This window comes from Crocodylus porosus, unplaced genomic scaffold (genome assembly GCF_001723895.1).
Source record: "Crocodylus porosus isolate Cpor-Errol unplaced genomic scaffold, CroPor_comp1, whole genome shotgun sequence".
Lineage (NCBI taxonomy): Eukaryota > Metazoa > Chordata > Crocodylia > Crocodylidae > Crocodylus > Crocodylus porosus.
The window spans coordinates 67,223,009-67,243,341 of NW_017728950.1; the positions used below are offsets into that span (position 1 = coordinate 67,223,009).

Here is a 20,333-nt window from a genome sequence, read left to right on the forward strand (position 1 = left end):
CCAACCCCTCCAGAAGCTTCCTAACTAAATCCTCGCTAACCCATGGTCCAGGTCATGCACTTAGCCTCATGTGACCAATTTGCCCCTCTATTTGTTGCTGTGACCTGTTTATCTGAACTAAAATCAATGCAGTTACAACAGGAATGAATCTGACCCAGTGGAATGACTCAAATGAATTGAGAGAGCAAGACACAGTGCTAACTTTGAGTAGGTGATTATAGAGCTAGTGATGTATCTGGGGAACATTGTATTTTGGATTTTGTTTTTAAATCTGATAGTTCACTTTCTCCTCATGAGTTCCTGTTCTTTTTTAAAGAAAAAAAACCCTGCTCCCTTGGTTTAGTTCCATACTTACATTCTCAGCTCAGCTTCTATATGGTTAGCTTTCTTCAGGTGTAGTTCATTTTTTGCACTCATCTAACATCCAACATGCTGCTGTACATGTTCTCCTCCCTTCTGTCTGTCTGCCTGTCTCTCTCTTTCTTTCTTTCTTTCCCCTATGTATCAATTAGTTTTTTTCACTGCGTTCTCTCATCTTTAGGAAAATCAAAGTTGCTACAATTTTTTGGATTACTAATGCATCTAATCCCACATTCAGTTTCAACCATCTAATTCATAAAATTGTAGGGAAGGCAAAGCCAACTGAAAGACAAAAAACATAGTCCACCTGGGTCAATTTATCATTAATTAATTCTCAACCCAAAGGCTTCATCAAGTGATTCTCAGTGCCTAATCGTTCTTTGAAGTTACATAACTACAAATGTTACCAATGCTTATATAGTTCCGGTCCTTTAACAAAGACAGCCAGAAAATGTATCCCTAAAGCTTCCAGAAGCAGTTGATACCACAGGGTTTCTATATAATATATAAACAGTATGTCCTTCTATTTGATACATGGATTTTAAATCTTTCTTCTTTATTACAGAAGTATAAGCAAAGAAATACAATACAAAAGTATTTTATGTCCAAATTCAGTATGAAATCAATAGTGATTTGATATTTATGTATTTTATACTTTGTGCCAGAAAAAAGCAAGCAGAAGATCCAATATGCTTGAAAATTATAGTGCTAGAAAACCTACAGAAAACATTAAAGCAGTTAGGTGCTGTAGGATGTGGTGATGATGACTTGCGAGTCACTACTGAACCAACAACTTCCAGTCTGATGCTGAGAGAAACTGGGCTTGGGGGGCTGTCTTTCGAACAGGGCATCAAACTTTGCTAAATATTCCATGGAACCTAACAAAATACAGCCCCTTGTGCTCTATCCTCATTAATACGTTAGACTGAATTCATTCCTGGTGCAAGGACAACCATTTCATTGAAGTGCAACAAACAATTTCTATACCCTGGGCATCAGCATCAGTCAGGGCAGCAGCTGGGCTACCAGCAGTGGTGGCCCCCATTCTTGCACCCCCTCTAAATTAGTGTCTGGGACTGGTGCCCCATGCACCCACCCCCAGTTAGGATACCAGACTTCATTCATTATAATAAGGATGAATGATGCCACTTCCATGCTCCTTGTATTTTGGTAAATAAGGTATTTTTGCTTCATCCTACAGTTTTTGTCTTTCTAACAGACTAAACCTCTCTACATTTATTGCATATTAGTGGCAAAGAAAGACTTGTTCCTTGACTCCACTTTCAGCCATTTCCCTCATTCCTTTTCAGACACCAAACTTGGCTGATGAATACAGGGTATTATGGTAAGACTAACACAACTGTATAAAGAACAATGCACAAACATGTAGCCTCATGTAGTGGGGCTATTATGTCTTTCATCTGTGCATGCTTCAGCATTGTTTCAGTGGAGCCCTACTGAAGAGCTTTTCTCCAGCCATGCTTTGGGAACTAGTGAATTAACTTATCTTTCATTTCTTCTGATCCTGATTTCATGCTCTCGTTTTTGACACATTCAGAAGAATCTTCTGTATTTGATTTTCTATTACCCCAAATGCTAAGCCATAGATGGGGAGAGAGAGAGAGAGAGAAAGATCAAATCAACATAAAAACTCAATTTACTCTGGTGAAGAGATACTGCACAATTACTTTTCAAAAACTTGATATAAATGTTCAATTTACTTGAGTTGTACTGTTATAGATTAGAGCTATAAACCTGTTGGCATTTTCTATACAATATTTAGTCTTTATCTTAAATATCTTAAATACTAAAGGTATCCTTTGTACCTGAGGGAGATGATTCAACTAATGTTCAGTGTACAGCCCTCAGTAAATGACATTGGACTTTTCATCTAATTATCAAACCAAGACCAAATCGACTACTACACTTCCCTTATCCCACAAGCTTGTCATGACCAGTTTTCAGTTTTTCCTTTCATTTAATAAAACAACTTTTATGTCAGTCTCAGGACTGAACAAGTAGCAATAATGAACACTTTGTATTCTCATGACAAGTACACTTTATTCTTGTTTAGAATAGTTTGTTGTTGACAGTTTGAGAAGAATTGCATGACTAATATTTGGATTTCCAACCAATAGTGACTAAAGAGACAAAGTTCAATTAAAAGTGGGTTCCTTGAAATATATACATTTAAAAACAGTTTTAAGCATGATTCCTGCTTGTGACTGTGGCTGATTTTTGTGGTTCTACAGCCCTATTTTAAAAACATGTATCCATCTGTTGTTACTGTGTAGAAGACCCATACCAGCAGAGGACAATGACAGGCTACATATGAGTATACATTAGACCTGTGCAAAGTGGCCAGTATTCGCTTCAGATTCAGTCAATTAGGGGGACAGTGATTCAATACAGTGATTTGAATCACCGTCCCAAATCGATTTGGACAAATCTGATTCAGAGATTCGGCTGCTGCTGAATCAGCTGAATCCCCAAGTCGGGCAAGGGATGGGGCCTTTGTGGTCTCAATGGCTGCCCTACCTGCCCCAGCTCCCGGGTCTTTGAAAAAAATAGCACCCACTCACTGGCTCCTGCCAGGTAGAGGGGTGATCCCCACTGCCGCCCACCATGTGGGGGGTCCACCATGACCCCTCAACCCCTGCCCACTCTCTCAGCCCCCTCATAGCTGCCCCACATGCCCCAGCTCCTGGCCCTTTAAAAAAAAGAAAAACAAAAAAAGCCCCAACTCACCGACTCCTGACCGGCGGTGGGGGGCAATCCCTGCTGCTCCCCACTGCCCCATACTGCATGGGGAGCTCTGCCACGAGCCTCCAGATGCCCCAAGGCTGCTGCAGCAGCTTGCACATGGGGTGGGGGGTTGTTTTTCTTAAAGGGCCAGAGCTGGTGCAGGTGGGGCAGCCATGTGGGGCTGAGAGTTAGGGGGCTTGTGACAGAGCCCCCATGCAGTGTAGGGCAGTAGGGATCCCCCCCCCCCCAATTGGCAGCACCTAGTGAATCCGGACTTTTTTTCTTAAATGGCTGGAAGCCATGGGGGGGGCTGGGAGAGCAGGCGGGGTTGGAGAAGCAGGCAGGGGATGGGGCCTGGCAGGAATCCCCCCATAGTCCCTTCCCCCCTCCTCCAGCCTCTCTTCTCCCACCCCCTACTTACCAGCTCCGAGTCCAGGTTCAGCTCCCTGCTGCAGTGGGTGGGAACTGCCCGAATCACTGAAGCTTTCCAATTTTTTCCGAATTGATGCAGAGAACTTCAAATAGATTCAGACCTTTTAATTAATCCCCCAATTTGATTTGGATTCAAAGATTCAGCCACTGAATCGGGCCGCATCTCCTCCAAATCAAATCAGCACCCAAAGCTTTGCACAGCCCTAGTACACATGCATCCCTTCCCTGTTATCTAGTCAGGTAACAGATGTTATTACACAGATCAGACATGAGTTTCTAAAAAACTGTGTGTAAATACAGTCTACACAAATATATTTGTGCAGACAAGCCTGTGCCCTGTGCTCCAGCCTGCCCTGCCCCACACAGATCCAGGAGCCACCCCCTCCCTGGGTGCAACCAGCAGCAGGAGGTGCCCCCTTGACAAGCCATCCCTCTACCCCACATCCCTGCCCCCCTGGGCAGTGCCTGCCCATGCCACCTCCCTCCCCCACCACCCCTTCCCTCCCCACCTCCTTTCCACCACAACAGACTTACCACCTGAAGGCAGCTGCATCAAGTATCGGATCAGTATTGGCCGATATGCCTCCTTAAATATCAGCTCTCGGTATTGGCCCCCAAAAATCTCTATCAGTGTACCCCAACAGCTACCCTTTCCCTAAGTTATCCCACCAGACAAAAAAGTAAGATCTTACCTTTTTACTTTCCCCCTGCCTTTAATAGATAATATTACTTCTGTGAGGTGGGAAACAGCATAGCATCTATTTTACCTTAGTATTTCAAATCGCTTGGTAATTTACTACATGGTAATTTGATTTAAGCCCAGAGCTTTATAAGCAATTCTTTGCTCGAATTGGACTGCTTTTCCAGACCAGGGAAGGACAATTATAGCCTGAATGCTCTTCCCCAACTATACAAGTTGATGCAGTAAGTGGTATCACTTCTCAGCATAAATCTTCTCAGATTTTTACATGTGTTAAAAGTAGTAGTGTCAAAGATGCAGCCTGCAAAGGTATATCATACAGCCCAAAGTGCTGGGCCTGGGTCTCCAGTTGATCCACATGCCACACACAGTGGGCACCAGACCAGCCCCATGCACAGGGCCTAGGACAGGGGCTCCTAATGCAGTGCCCACAGGGACCATGACCTCCCAAGGTTTTCAGGTGCCCGCGTGCATTTTCAGAATCAATAAAAATCATTATTCCAACAAAAAATGCTGTTATATTGGTGCCCACTGCTTTTTCTTTTAAATTCGGATGTGCCCTTGGGCACATAAAGATTGGGAACCCCCAGCTTAGGATACGTGCTGCAGGTGGCAACCACTCAAGGACTTACATTTCACACAGCACCTGCACAGGGCCAATTTGGACCCCCCTAACATGCCAGATCCAATGCCCACAGGAGTTGCCATAGGACTGAGCTGTATGCAGCACCCACTCTGGGCAATCTGAGATATGATCCACACAAGGAGCCTGCGCCAGCCGGTCTGGGGCAGGCAGTACTTGCAAAACAGGTCCTGGAGCAGGCGTCTCATGCGGTGTAGTCACTGACCAGTGAGAGAGCAAGCATTGGATCTGAATGAAGGGGAGTAAGAGTAGCCGCATACTAGATCCACATCTTCTCTGGTCAGCCAGGGACTTGGCCACATGTGGCACCCACTCCAACCAGCCCAGGATCCACAGTGCACAGGTTTAGAAGACTAATTCCAAAGCCACGATCCTGAAAATCCCTGTTCAACTAATTTGAGCTGGCACAGAGGACACAGAAAATGAATCTGTAATAGTGATTTGGGCACTGCAATTTCCAAGAGAAATTTCAGTCCCTGCTCTACAGGATGCTTGTGTGTTTTACATTAAATGTACACTGGGCAAAAGGCATAAGTAGTTTTAATAGCAGGCAGTGAAATCCAAGACTGTTTTCCCAGGTGTATGTTCAGTATTGTTATCCAATGCAATACTTAAGTTATTTAAGTGCCTTAGAAAACAAAGTACCAGTCCCAAAAAACCTAATTTTCTAAGCATGCCTGAAAGCTAGCAGGATCAATTACAGCTTATTTTGATTTTCATACAAGTTTGAACTGCTTCCTACACCTAATTTTGAGATGGGTACTTTTTCTGCCAGCTAAAGAACCCAATACCTACTTTTTCATTACTCTAAAAAGATCCTGATTACCACGACTTTTGAATTGATTTTTTTTTTTAAAGAAAGGGTGAGTCTGCAAGGGGATAAAAATAAGTACCCAGAAAGCAGCACTTAAAAACAAATAATGTACTTGTTTTATTTTCTATATTGGAATAGCACCCTGGGGTACTAAATGAAGGACCGAGTTTTTATTGTGCGAGGCAATGAACAATATAAAAATGGGACTAGGCAATAATGTGATATCATACAGTACTCTGTGAGAAAGTAGTTTATGATTAAGCCATGAATTGCTGAGTTTTGCCAGTAAAAAAGGTCTGGTGAAAAATTAACATTTGCTGAAAATGCGTGAAAAATAAACTGTTTTTAGCCTGGTGAGTTTACTAATTTTCATTAAAAATAGCTTGCCTTTGCAAAAACGTTACCTAAAAAGCAATAAATGAGCCATGCTATATAGCACAATGTGTTAATGAATAACAGATGACAGAAATTAATAAAATTCCAAGAACGTGACAGGACAGAGTAAGACAAATCCCCAGCTAACAAAATTCTCTGCATACTACTGCAAAGTCTATAGTAATATGAGGGATTTTGCCAGCCACTTACACTATCTTGACTTTTACAAAGATTGTTTAAAAGGTTATCTTCCTTTGTCAGCTCTCCCCCTACCTCTGACCAAAAAAATATAGTAAAGACTTATGACAAAAGTATTGGGTTCCCACAGAAGAGAAAATTAAATACAAAAACCCAAATTGCTAGAAATGTTCAAATTCACACCAGGAATTATTAGAAGCTGACACTATCAATTTATCTACATGAAAACCCCAAATAGCAACATCAAGGTCTTGCTCAGTTAAGGTAAAACAGTTTTCCAATTGTGTAAATTACAATGAATTTGTCTAAAAGTTTGCAGCTGACCATTCAATATTGGATTTTTAAAGATGAATACCATTTAGTAGTGCTTCATGATGATTTGGACTGAATTTCAACAGTGCAGTCCATTTCATTGTCTGAATTTGGAAAATTGTATCTGCTGAACTACTAAAGTGAAATGAAATTTATTTAACTTAGTTTTAAATATTAAATATTAAGAAGCAAATTGAACATGAAAACTATTTAAATCTTGTATTGAAAGAAATCTTTTTCAGAAGGCAAAAGATAGCAAGATACAAGCTTCAATATTTAGTAGACTTTCATTTTAAGTTTGTTTTTGCAAATCTTTCATGATTAGTCTACATCAGGAGCTGTTGCAATTTAAGCTAGTTTGGACATTTAGTGTGAAACAGCTGTTAAACTTCATCTCCCTGCATGGAAACTCACTCTGTAAAATACTAAGTGCAGAGTAGAATATTCACATTAGGAATATGTGATCAGTATTTGAATTGCTGTGATCAGCATTTGAATTGAACATTAACTCAAGGGAAAGGCTAGTTAGCAGTTCAAGTCTTCCCTTTGCTGTTGCTTCCCTCTCCCTCAGTGCAATGGCTATACATCCAAATGGTGCAATGGTCCTAGACACGTAGTGTTTGTTACTAGTTACAGAACAGTTCTACTCAAAATGTTTCAAGGCACCCTGGTTTCCTAAAATTATGATAAATAATTTCAAAGCTGACATATGAAACAGTTGGCAAAAAAGGCAGCTACTATAGTAACTGTAATCTTAAAAATGAACAGGGGTTTTACTAGATAAAACAGTTAAGACAGAAGAATCAGGCAAAAACAACAACTTATTGTACTTTATTTAAATCTTCAACATCAGCTACAAGTGTATACACACTGTAAACTACCAAGACTCAAGGAAACATTGTGCAGTTTTATCCAAATGCAGGACTAAAATCCCTCCCAGCTTCCAATTTTGAAGAGTGTATTGTACTGATTGGCCCCCAACATCATCAATAAGTTTTTTCAGACAGCAGGAAATTTCAATTGAAATTCAGCTAAAAAATACAAGCTTTGTTTAAAAAAAAAAGTTTTGTGTTTTGTTTTTTTACAATCATCAACAGAAGCATTTCCATGGTTCTTTTTAAAATCTAACATTTACGACATTTCCCTTGAAGGGTTTGTAACCCAAATTGCTACACTGAGCTCTTCAAAACAAGCAGCAATGACAGCTTTCTTTCAGCTTCAACACTGAAATGCAAGAAAGAACAAAATAGTGAAAAGATAACAGCACTTCTTTCAGAACATGCAGGATTTATATCACGCAACAACTTGTTTTACCTGAAAACAAGTAACAAGCAGGAATATCAGTAACTGTCACTCAGCTTCAGTTTCTTCAATAAGTTAGGCAGAAGCAACAGTAGTATAAGCAACAGTGTTTGTATGTTTAGTTTGATATAATACAAAAATATAATCCTTCATAAAGTCTCTGTCAAACTAAGAATTCAGTATTAAATAATGAACGGTGTGTTTAACAAATAAATGGAGATGGGTGCTGTCGGACAGTGTAAAAATATTCATCTGTTTTTTTCAGTATGCTAACTTGAAGACAAAACAAGCACTTCTCTGTGCATATCAGTTCACTATAACTGAAGTCAGAAGTACAGTTACAAATCTCACAAAATTAGCAGTTCAAGTCTTCCCTTTGCTGCTGCTTCCCTCTCCCTCAGTGCAATGGCTATACATCCAAATGGTGCAATGGTCCTAGACACGTAGTGTTTGTTACTAGTTACAGAACAGTTCTACTCAAAATGTCTCAAGGCACCCTGGTTTCCTAAAATTATGATAAATAATTTCAAAGCTGACATACGAAACAGTTGGCAAAAAAGGCAGCTACTATAGTAACTGTAATCTTAAAAATGAACAGGGGTTTTACTTTTAACATACAGCTGTCCTTCTAATGCTGGCCACATTTTGCTTATAGGCATCTCTGCTGTTTAGACCTCCAAAAAACACTTACTGAGGAATATCCTACTAGGAAAAACTAGTCATCCTTGCACACAATGAAAACAACCTCCTATCATACCTTCAGTTAAATGAAAAAAATATCTTGAACAGTTGCCCTCCTTCCTGCTTAGAAGTCTGAATTGTTGTACAGTTATTTTATTTAGGAATATATCTTCCACTGAGTCAGATAGGAAGTGCCACTCAATCACTATGTCATTTAAATAATATTTGCAACCACATAAGTGAATTTGTCTTTAGTATGAATAGAGGAAGAGTGACAAGAACTGAAATGTCTATGGAAAAATTCCAAGAAGAAACTAGAATTTTCTGTGCATGCTCTGAAGAGACAGATTTAGGGGGACAGTTTTAACTAGAAAGGTTAATATTTACTTAACTCTGTAGACTATTTATATTAAACAAGTTTCTGCTGCAGAATTTCTGAAGCAAGAAATACAGCCTAATACATATGGTGAGATCTTCTACCTCTTTAGCCCTCTGCAGTTGTGGAACTAGAAGCCCTATATCCAGTACACGAACTGAAGCAGTAAGCTGTAAGGCTATCTTCTGAAGATTTCCTCGTAAACCCTGGAGAAAGAAGCATGCTGGGACTGGGATGTGTCAAGGCAAGATCACAGCACTGCATTTATTCTGAGTCCCACTACAAAGCCTGTAACAGCTCTGGGAGGCAGCTGTAGTTTTGACAGGTTCCCAACACTGTCTGAATTGGGGCTGCTCCAGCCCATGGAGTAGCCCAAGATCACAAAGACTTAAAACCACTTTAATTATTCCCTGTTCCCAACATAAAGCTAGAAGAAAAACATTTATAGGTAAAAATGATCATATTTGATCTAAATCACACAAAATGCAAGGAACTTGATTTCCAGAATCCACTTCCCAGAGTACATCCAGTTTATAACATGGAATTTTTGTCTGTGTCCATGGCTTGTGTGTCAAGAACAAATTTTATTTAATATTTTTTTCTAAAAGAATTTTTGCTACACTATATATACTTTTGAAGTTACCCTCTTCAATTCCCAAGGTGGCTAGTTTCCTTGAATGGTAACTGATTCAGTGGACCTGATCCTTAGCTCCACTCAAACTAGTGCATTCAGTCTTCAGGTTAGTACATTGTTATTTTGAAAGTAGTCAATTCATAATTTTTTATGATGGAATTTATGTACTTAAATACAGAGTTTATCTTTGGTTTCCAGTAAACCTTAATCTAGTGGCCATGGACTTTAAACCAGAAGACAGTCTAATGATAAAACATTTTATATAAAGTTACAATAAATAGTCTCAATTAAAAATGCCAGCTTCAACACTAATTTCCAGAGATATATACACCTTGTGAAACACAAAACTTACAGTATGCTATTCTCGCTTTAGTTATCTGACTGCTGGCTTTCCACCAACAAATTTGTAACATGGTCAATATTTTTATTTCTTAAGCTAATAGCTAAAGCCTATATGTAAGGAAATGTAAAAATAATTACAAAAAGTAGGGAATGACTTTCTAATTTGAAATACCTTTAAATGCTACCTAAATATACGAGTTTAATAAGGATATGACTAACTTTGGTTCAACTTTGTACATGATACAAACTTTTGAGCAATTTAAAACAAAGATTCACAATGATTTTCTAAAGAACCTACCAGTACTTTCCACTCCCTTTGCATGATATTTTTAATTTGTTTGTGCAAGGAAGCCTAACACAGTGGTACTGTTTTACAGTGCTTTGCTCCCACTTCAGTTAGCTAACCAGAAAGGACAGTTCAGTATCAATGGAAGTAGTGCAAAGATTTCATGTAAAATTGCCCAAATAAGAGCTTTCACTTAGTGGCCATTTACTATTGTGCCTCCTAGCATTTTGAAGAAGTTGTCTTCCTTGAGTTTAAGATGTTCTGGTAAGTCCAGTTTTCTCTTAGCTTCTGCAATGTCTTCCTGAATTTCTGAAATGAGTTCATCTGTAAATGGAAGGAAGCACAATACTTGCATTAAAAAAATTAACCTGAATTCAAAGCACAACACTGAAAGAAAGCAAAGGCAAGGACACACATAACAGGTGTGGATACACATAACAACTGAACTGTTCCCAAATGTCACTGATTAGGAGCATGTGTGTGCATGAGCATGCACATGCACTCAGCCCAGTATGCCTCATAGTGAATAAGCACTTGGGGCAAATGTTAGGGCCTGCACTTTAGGGTCCCAGGAGGTATTTTTAGTTTTCTGCTTTCCTTTCTCTCCTAAACAGGAGTTCAATAAACTTCAGTTCCCTGCAAGTGACCAAAGCCTGCAGCGTGCTTGCTTGATTTGTAAGTAGGGGGGAGAAAGTGCTTGGAGGCACACAATTAGGTTCCCAAGAGCTGGGGGAAGATGAGGAAGGGCTGCAGTCATGTAGCACATGAGGGCAGAACTGGGTGTTAGAAAGATAGCTTTCACTGAACAAGCAATGCAAGGGAGCTCAGTGATGATAAAGTGCCAACAAAATGGGAAACAGGTGGGGGGCAGTAGAGTTCTGGCTGCATACCAAAGTAGGCAGTTACAGCAGTGTAGTGTGGAATGCCCAGAGGACTGAGCAGACTTATGCCACAAGACACTCGGTGCCCACGCAACAGTGAACCAGTTCACACTGATTCAATCTATTCAAAATAGTACTTGGTTTTTCAGGTACATTTTTAAACATTCCAGGCAGATGTAATAGGCTTGCATGTGTGTCCACTTCAGGTTTAAAGCCCTCTCAGGGATTAGAAATATATAGCATTTAGAATATTGAGATTCCAAAAGTTTAGTTTATTTCTCAAAATAGACATTTACTAACATGATTTTTAGTAAACTTAAGAGAATGCATTTAAAGCAGATTCTGTAAGACACCTTTGTTTCTCTAACGTACAAATTATAAGCAAAGAAGGCTAATAAATGCCTCCTGTTTGAGATATGTATTGTGTAAGAGAAAAAAAATAAGATATGGACTAACGAGTGAAAGAGAAAAGTAAAAATCTCAAAAGAAAAAACATTAAGCAAGCATTAACTTAACATAATACACCACTGGAGAAGAATAAACATCCAAAGATTGATATACCAGAAATCCAGGCACCACTGACATGCACTGGAGCAGGTAGAAAGTAACTGTCTCTCAATGCAGGTTATTGGTAACCAGTTAAAATAAACTTCAGTATATGCCAGTCTTGCTTCATTTGTAGTAAGGTGTTTTTGTCCTGCTTATTCACGTTTAAGATGTTAAAAAGCTAATTTTGTTTTTCCAAGTTGTCCTCGGAGGTCTCTTTGGAAAACCCAAAGTTCTTAATAAAAGAACTTAATGAAAGACATTTGACATAAATTTGTTCTTCTGTTTACTAGCTGTTTGCATCAAGCACATATCATATGAAAGTGAATTTAATATACTTTCCCCATTATTTTGCCATCAACTACATTTGATTTCTTTAGCACTAGTAAACCTTTAATCTGAAACTAAACTTTTGAGAGTAATGTCACATTGGATGCAGTGAGAAATTTAGGAAGTTCCAATTTCTGAGACCACGATTCTCGAAGGATTTCCAACATAAGAATCAGAGATTCCTAGATCAGAAAGTACCTCAATAAATCATAGAACCTTGAACAGCACAGACCACAGAATATTACCTACTCATTTGCATATCAAGTCCATAACTTTGGGTTCATGGGGGGGAAAACCCTGCTATGTATAATCTGAACAGAATTTCACATCAGGGGCATTTAATGAGTGTTGAGAATAACTACTGTAATGCCAAATTCTTTTCCTTGGACACTTTGAAGAAAAGGTAACATGGAGAAAAGTAAGTAGTAAAAAAGGCACTACTGAAGAGATGCTAAAGTGAAATCTTAACATTACTCTTCTTCAAAATGCAAAGGAGAACTGAAACGCTTAAACATAGCAGCCTCTTAACCTGTTAAACAGGCTGCCACATATCAAGCCACTGCAGACAACATTACAAAACTAAAAAAAGTGAAGGTAATTTAAGTCCTATGACAATCACATGATTGCAAAGCATAAGCAATCTGCATCTAAATCACACACTTCAGTACAAAAAGACTCATTCTCAGAGTTTCCTACTCTTGATGCATACCAGATGAAAGCTCAGAGCACCTCCCACTGTATAACGAACACCAATATTGGGAAGAGGTTCAGGCACTTTGAAGAGAGTGTGGCCTAAGGCATTATCTGTGACAAGATTCTTCCCCGCCACCCCAAGTCTACCCCATATTCTGTGAAAGCAAGACAAGTTTTATACAGAATTTTCTAACAAATCAGTTCTAGGTTGCCTGCTGCTCCTCCACAGTCAAAGTTGGGGTTTTTTGGCCAACATTAGTAAGAAATGTTAAAAAAAAAAAAAGGGCACGACTTCGGGTGGCTTATTCTAATCATAGTGAAAGGTTTAAATATACCATCTACTGGGGTGTCTTATGCTGCCTGCAAAACATAGGAGTTCAACTGAATTTTGTACTAAAGAGCCACCCAAGAATAGGGTACATGTGAAAAGTAAGCAGCCTTGAAAAATAATTCAGATTTTCTGAAGAACTCACTCTCAACTAAAGCTCAGATTCAGAAAGAAATGTAGAAAAATACCATGGTTTTAGCAGTGATATTAACACAGTAACCCAAAGGAAAGTATTCCGTCTAGAAAAAACAGATAGAACAAAGTTGAAAGGTATGAAGTTTTGGCAGGATACTCTTCTGTGTTTTTCTGTATTCCTTAATTTTTCCTTTTTACCTAAATAGTAATGGCACCTTTCTTCTACGTACTGTACAAGTAGGCACAGTACATAAGAAAGAAATCTGTGCAACTATGGTTAAGTAAACACTACATTTATGGTTGGAATGCAGAAGATTACCTCCTTTTTCCCTTTGATAATTATGTAATAGAGAAAAAAGACAAGGAAATGTACAACCAGCTCAAAAATACAATAAACATTTGAAGATCTGTATACCTACCTAAGGAATCAAAGTTTTTTTCTGGTCTGATGTACCCAACAATAGCTATACTAAGAATTTCTCCATAAAAGTCTTCTTTGAAGGTATGGATGATGTGTGTTTCCTAAAGACCCAAAGAAATAAGTTAGGACCTTAGCAATTTAAAATTATTTTAGGTATCCAACTGCCCTATTTCTAGAAACCTTAACCCACATTTATCCCTTTAGCTCATATTATATTGAAAGAAAAAAACTTTATTTTCTTAAGGCGTTAAAGTAAAATACCTTAGTTTAAAATTTATGCATGTTCAAGAAATCTGACTGAAAACTGTTACAGTAAAATGTGAGCATCTGTGAAGCTCCAGTTAGACAGACTTAAGTCTGTTTCATGCCATTCCCCACATGAGGGGAGACTATGGATCATAAATATTACTAAAAATACCCAATGATTTGATATTCCAATCATGGATTCTCAACTGGGATACTATGAGACCCTCCCTGCCCTCCAGGAGTTCTGCAACACTGCAGCCAGATAAAACTGCCCTGTGACTAGGACTATGGTGCATGCACACACTCCTGCACTCGGGCTCTTTGATAATGCTGAAAAAGACCAAGCTGACTTGGGCTGTACCTATTTTCTTCCATTTTTAATGGCATTCATGTTCCTTTAGCTTAGTACTAATTCCTTTAAGAAGTCTTTTTTTACATTAATATACATAGATTCCCACAGTTATCAGTAAAATGAATGGAAGGTTAAAACAAAAGTACACAGAGCAATGGTTTTCAAACTTATTTCACTTGCCGACCCCTAACAAATTTGAAATGGAGGTGCAGACCCCTTTGGAAATGGAATGCCTTTTCTGGGATCTGAAACTATTTTCACAGTCATCTTTCACAGACCCCTTTGACATAGTCTGCAGACCCCCAGGGGTCCACGAACCACAGGTTGAAAACCACTAACAGAGAAACCTATTAAGTTTTACAAATGTATCTTTTGATTTATAGGTGGATTAAAAACAAACAAACAAAAAGATAGATGCCATGAGGCTGCTGGTATCCGTATTTACTATGGAGAAGTCCATATTTATCTGCCACTATCAGTACCACAGCATAATCTGTCACACTTCAAAGAACTTTTGCAATAAAAATTTAACTAGTTTAAACTTATAAGACAAGAAGTAGAAAAGAGTCTCTCTCATTCTTGATGACTCTGAGATGCAGTCTGAGAGTTTACCTGTTCAGTATGTAAATACACTAGAACCAGTTTCCTGACTGAAATGGGATTTCTAAGCCCCACAAAACCCATTTAAGGACCAAATACTACTTATGTTACTCACGCCAAATGTCCCATTGGTTTATTGTTGTTGAAGTACCATAATAAGCAGAATTCTTACCACTGACTTCTTAACATTCTTGTAGTATGGGTTCCAGCCTATGCTTAAAACCATTTTATGCACATCTCCATTTCCAACGCAGGCCCATCCATAGTATATACCAGTAGAAATATCAGATGGAAAGCTTTCGACCACTTGTTCAGAAAAATTAGCTGCAAAATATTTTTTAAAAAATGTACACATATGTAAGTCAAGTGCTTATAATATACTGAACAGTTTAAAAACACAATTAAAAACAAACCATCGCTCGTGACACTTAAAAATAGAAGATACTCAACATTAAGACACAATGTTCTAATCAATACAAACTTTAAGTGTAAAACAACATGGCCAGCCCAGGAAAGGCTGTAGCACATACACATGCTTTTTGTATGTGAGGGCTCTGATCAGCCTAAAGCAGGAAGGAGCTGCTTAATGCTGCTCAGCCATTTCCAGTTCAGTCCTGCTCCTTACACTCCATCTGGACACAGAAGCACAGTGAGTAAGGACGATCTTGCATGCCTCTGAGGTAGGGCTAGAGCCAAAAGCCAGCTCCTGCCTACTTCAGCCTGTTCAGAGCCACAATGCAGCAGGAGTGTGTGTGGGGCAGCTTTACCCGACTGCTCCTGCCATAGCAACACCTACATCACTGAACCCAAGGTGTTTCATGGACCCTGGTTGAGAACAACTAAACTAGACAACAGAATTCACAATGAAACAAGGTTTTGAGTCTTAGAAAGTCAAAGTTAGGACTGCAAACACCCCTCAGTAGCCGGAGTACATATTGCTTTTTTGAAGTTCCTAGAATTAAGAAACCCTCAGATGGCAGAAACTCAACCAAAGAATGTAAAGCTAAGACCACACTTTAAAACAAATCTTTTTTTTTTTAAACTTGAAAAGAATGATCCTTGACCTCCCCCAGTTTGAATCTTTGATCATCCTGCAGACCTCCCAAAGGATATCAAATTCATTTACAGAAAGAATTCAGGTTCATAGTTTCATAGCTGTTAGGGGCTGAAAGAGACCTCACAGAACATCGGGTCAAGTCACCCTGCACGGGGGCAGGAAAAAATGTTGGGATCAGATGGCCTTATGTAGTTGTTGTCTGTGAACTGGATGATGAATTCAGGACTTTGTATTCGTCTCAAAACACTTCCTGTGGAAATTCTGTAGAGTTATTAAGAAAATACACCACTGTAACAACTTACTCATTTTCTTCCTGCTAGCCATTATCACTTAAGGCATGTTTCCGCAAAGAATTTTAATTTGTAATAGGTCTACTTAAACCAGTACAATTTATGTAGGAGTGTATCGATGGAGATTTTGGGGGCCAATACCAATAGCCGATTTTTAAGGAACCACAACGGCCAGCACAAATCCAGTTTCAGATACAGCTGCATCCAGGTAGTAAGTCTGTTGTGGTGGAAAGGGAGGGGGGAGAGAAGTGGTGTGTGTGGTGGGGGGGGCAGATCAATGTCACCAAGGTGAGGGAGGGAGTGGGGCATGCACTGTCCAGGCAGGGCAGGGCACGGAACAGAGGTGCAGCTCTTCCAGGGGGTGCGGGGGGCATGCGCCCCTGGATCTGCATGGAGCAGGGTGGGACAGCTGGAGCCAGGGCTGAAGCCAGAGCTGCACTGGGCCCCTTTCAGCAGGGGCTAGGCTAGAGGCCAGCGGCAGCAGGGCTGGGAAGGGGCTATGGGGGGTCAGGTTGCAGCCACACTACATTTCACTGTAGCCTACTCCCCCCCACCCCGTAGTTCCTTCCCAGCACCACCACTGCGCACCCCAAGCCCAGCCCCCACCAAGAAGAGCCCAGTGCTGCCCTGGCTCCAGCCTGCTCGTCTTGTCCTGCACAGATCTGGGGGGCACACGCCCTACCCACCGCCACTACATCTCCCGGAAGAGCCACAGATCCATCCTGCACCATACCCTGCCTGGGCAGCGCCTGCCCCAGCCCCTGCCCCACTCCCTCCTTCACTATGGGGGCACTGATCTGCCCCACTATGCCCCTTCCCTCCCCCTTCTCCTTCTACCACAACAGAATTACCAGCTGCACACAGCTCTCCATGCTGCCAAGCTGTGCTCCTCACCGCCTACAAGCTGTATTTTGGCTGCGCGCATGCACAGGCATTTATCAGCCAAATTACCAGCTACATCAGACAGATTTCCAGTTCAGCCAATTTTCTTTATATCAGTGCCAATCCAATAGCGGACCAATGTATCAGTGAACCTCTAAATTTATGTGATTTAAATTGTGGTTACCGATTTGGATTACATTTATAAACTTACTTACATGTGTACAACCTCACTTATATACCGAGACTCAGTGAAAAAATATATTCCCTTTAGGCCGAGCCTAGATACTTTTGCCTTCTTTTTGTTTCCCACCTTGCATTTTCTTCTCCTTAAGGAACTCCTAATGCTCATGTTTTTCCTTCTAGAGCTAAAGTACAATGACACTTTTATAAACATCTTATAATGCTCACAAGCACCCACCTGTTCATCTAGTCAGTTCTGACCTTGAGTGAAGAGAATTTTTTTTAATGACACAGAGTAGTACACACAAACTTTATTCAACACTAGGAAACTAATTTGTTACCAAAATCTGTGATCAGTAAAAAGACACCTCCAACCAATGATGCAACCATTCAAACTGTAATATGTTTTCAATGTATTACAAAACATGCTATGTCATTGTAGGAGGGAAATTCTTCAGAAATTTTCCTTCCTGCCTAGACCAGCCAAGTTCCTCCAGCTTCCCAGCATTACAGTCACAGCCAGGCACTAGCTGTTACTAGAATCGAAAGCTGAACATCATGTAGTCAAAATGAGAATCAAACACTAATGGCTCGAGTTTAGGAAGCGCACAGAAATAATTACAGAATTTCTCCAACACGGCCATTGCAATCAGGATACGTTTCACTCTCAAAAAAATAAGTCTTATGCCTACATGACCAGTTGAAATTTTCCCCACTTCACCCCATCTTGGTTCAGGAGACCCAGTGCAGATAACCTTGCTCTGGACAGCAGGGGCACTTGTGTGTCAGCAACAGGTGCAGCTTCACCTCTGCAGAAAATGGCCTGCCCTTTATTACACATCATGCTGTCCTGCACGGGCTGCGAAACATGGTCTCACATTACCAATGCTGCAACACCACCAGAAGTTTCTGCAACAGCAGTGACATCAGTTCCAGGTTTCCCTCCTCTCCCCCTGCACCCCAGTCTCTCTGCACCAACCAAATCACCAGGGCTGATGAACTGTCCCAGGGCCAGACTGACTGTGCTCAGGGGACTGGCAAGAACAGCATCGGCAAAGGACACTTTTATTTTTTACAGTACCGTGTCCACAGGAGCATGTACAGGCATGGGCATGTGTGTGAGTGCAGGCATATATGCCTGTGTGTGGCCACCTGTGTGAGAGCAAATTTGTGTGCTGGTGTAAGGGTGTGTAAGGACAGACATATACACATGCAGATATGTGTTCACGCACCCGTATGCCTGCCCATATGTCCGTGTGTGGAGATGGGCATGGGCAGGCGCACAAACATGGGTGCATGTACACGTGGGCATGTGCGGAGGCAGATATGCCAGGGAGTAGGAGTGTGCACCTGGGCACACACGGAGGCGCGAGGGGGAGCCGGTTTTGATCCCCCCAACCCCCGCCACACACACACACACACACCCCCCGCCACGTCGCTGGCCGCTCACCCGTGGGGATGCCCAGCTCCTTGGAGCCACGGCCGAAGCCCCGCACCACCTCCCCGCGGCAGAAGTAGGGCAGGTGCCTCATGGCGCCGGCAGTCGGAACGGGGGCCAGTCCGTGACGAGGCCGCGCGGCTCTGTGTCGCAACCCGAACCCGGCAGCCGCGGCTGCAACTGTCCTGCGCATGCGCGCGCGGGCCGGTGCGGAAGCGGGTGGGCGGGGCAAGGAAGGGGGCGGGGCGGGGCGTGACCGTTTCCAGCCTGTGGAGCCGTCGTAGTCCGCTCCGCCCCCCCCCGTCCCGAAAATGGGTTCGCCCAGCGGCGCTCTGCCCCCGCCTCCCGCAGGCGGTTTCGTCGGGTTACGCCTACTGGCAGCATCTGGCCCGTGGGGGCTACTCGCAGATGCGGAAACGTAGCACTGAGTTGTTACACGAGTGGGAAGTCTCGGGGCCCTGCATGCTGGGCTGGGTGGTGATCGCAGTGCGCGGGGACAGCACCAAGGCCCGGGGGGCACGCCTAGCGCCCTGCACCGGAGCCCGATCCTCGTGACTGCCTCACAGACGGCCGCGCGCTGCTCATCTGGTCCGAGGGGCCAGAAGGTTGAGCCCCACCGGGTTAGACGAGGGATTTGTACGGCATGGTTTGGATAGGGATGATCCTGCCTCAAGCACGGGACTGGACTACACCTCTGGAGGTCTTTTCCATCCTGGCTTCTTATGATTCCCTATGAATGATGCTATCACTCCGTCACCACCACATTTTTGAGCCCCCGAGGCCTGGATGACACGCCTCCGCAGGCTGGCTCTGGCCCATGAGGTGCAGGTGTTGAGCGCTAGTGCCACTGGCCAGTAGTTCTCATTAGACTCCAGACAGCCCGTTGGGAACTGCCAGCCCCTATCTTACAGGGGCAGTGGCCAGCCTGACGAAGGGTGTGTGTACCCGAAAGCTTGCTAAGAAGAATTTGTTCAACTATTTGAGTCCGTCTAATAAAAAATACCAGATTTATCCAAAAAACATTATCCAGCGTGTCCCTCGAGTTTTAACTACTGAAAAATAACAGCAGTTCTTCTGTGGTGAAGAACTTGGAAGGATTGCAACTGGTCAGATGCATTTTGACACTATAGATTCCTATCTGAAACTCCTGGGTTTGGCCTGTGAATCATGCACAGGTGCCAAGACTGAGCAGCATACTTAAAAGGATTTTATGGCACCCTGGCTGAGAATCTGCTATAGACTCTGTCTATACTAGAGAGGCCTTGTCATTGAAAAGTGTTGGGAACAACATCAGGACTTGTATATGGCTTTCATTGACCTTACTAAGTCCTTTGATTCCATCGGTTAAGAGGCTGTGTGGAAAGCACTGGCCAGATTTGGCTATCCTGAGAAGTACATCAAGGTTTTGAGGCTCCTCCATAACCAGATGACCGCGACAGGTCTATGTACCAGTTTGGAGACAGATACATTTGTCATCCAAACTGGAGTCAAGCAAGGTTATGTGATCACCCCAACCTTGCTGTCTCTTTTTTGACAGTCATCCTAAGAACCACCTTCCTTCTGGAACTGACATTGAGTACCAAATGGAAGGATCTGGGACAATTTCAAATGTCAATCTGGGACATTTTCTCTCAAAGACCAAAATACTCAAAACAACCTTCTTTGACCTTCAGTACATGGAGAACTGTACCATCCTTACACACATAGGCGACTGGTGCCTCCTGAATCTGGGGGGGTATCCGCAGAAGCCGGCA

At 41.8% G+C, this 20,333-nt stretch overlaps 1 protein-coding gene across 1 annotated transcript; it reads right to left on the reverse strand.

Moving 5' to 3' along the window:
• Positions 1-7,394: 7,394 nt before the first annotated feature.
• On the reverse strand, positions 7,395-18,754 carry RFK (riboflavin kinase). The gene is made up of 4 exons (XM_019555259.1): positions 18,592-18,754; positions 14,905-15,056; positions 13,533-13,635; positions 7,395-10,524 (listed from the first exon to the last, which is right to left on the reverse strand). The coding sequence occupies exons 1-4, from the start codon at positions 18,671-18,673 to the stop codon at positions 10,394-10,396; spliced, it is 468 nt and encodes a 155-aa protein (XP_019410804.1). The 5' UTR covers positions 18,674-18,754; the 3' UTR covers positions 7,395-10,393.
• Positions 18,755-20,333: the final 1,579 nt, after the last annotated feature.

What these genes read in the sequence shown, in the direction of transcription:
- RFK (XM_019555259.1), bottom strand. Translation starts at nt 18,673, where the DNA reads ATGAGGCACCTGCCCTACTTCTGCCGCGGGGAGGTGGTGCGGGGCTTC. An exon ending in AGAATGTTAAGAAGTCAGTG is followed by an intron (nt 13,636 to 14,904) that starts GTAAGAATTCTG and finishes TTGGGTCTTTAG; the next exon opens with GAAACACACATCATCCATAC. An exon ending in AAAAAACTTTGATTCCTTAG is followed by an intron (nt 10,525 to 13,532) that starts GTAGGTATACAG and finishes TTCCATTTACAG; the next exon opens with ATGAACTCATTTCAGAAATT.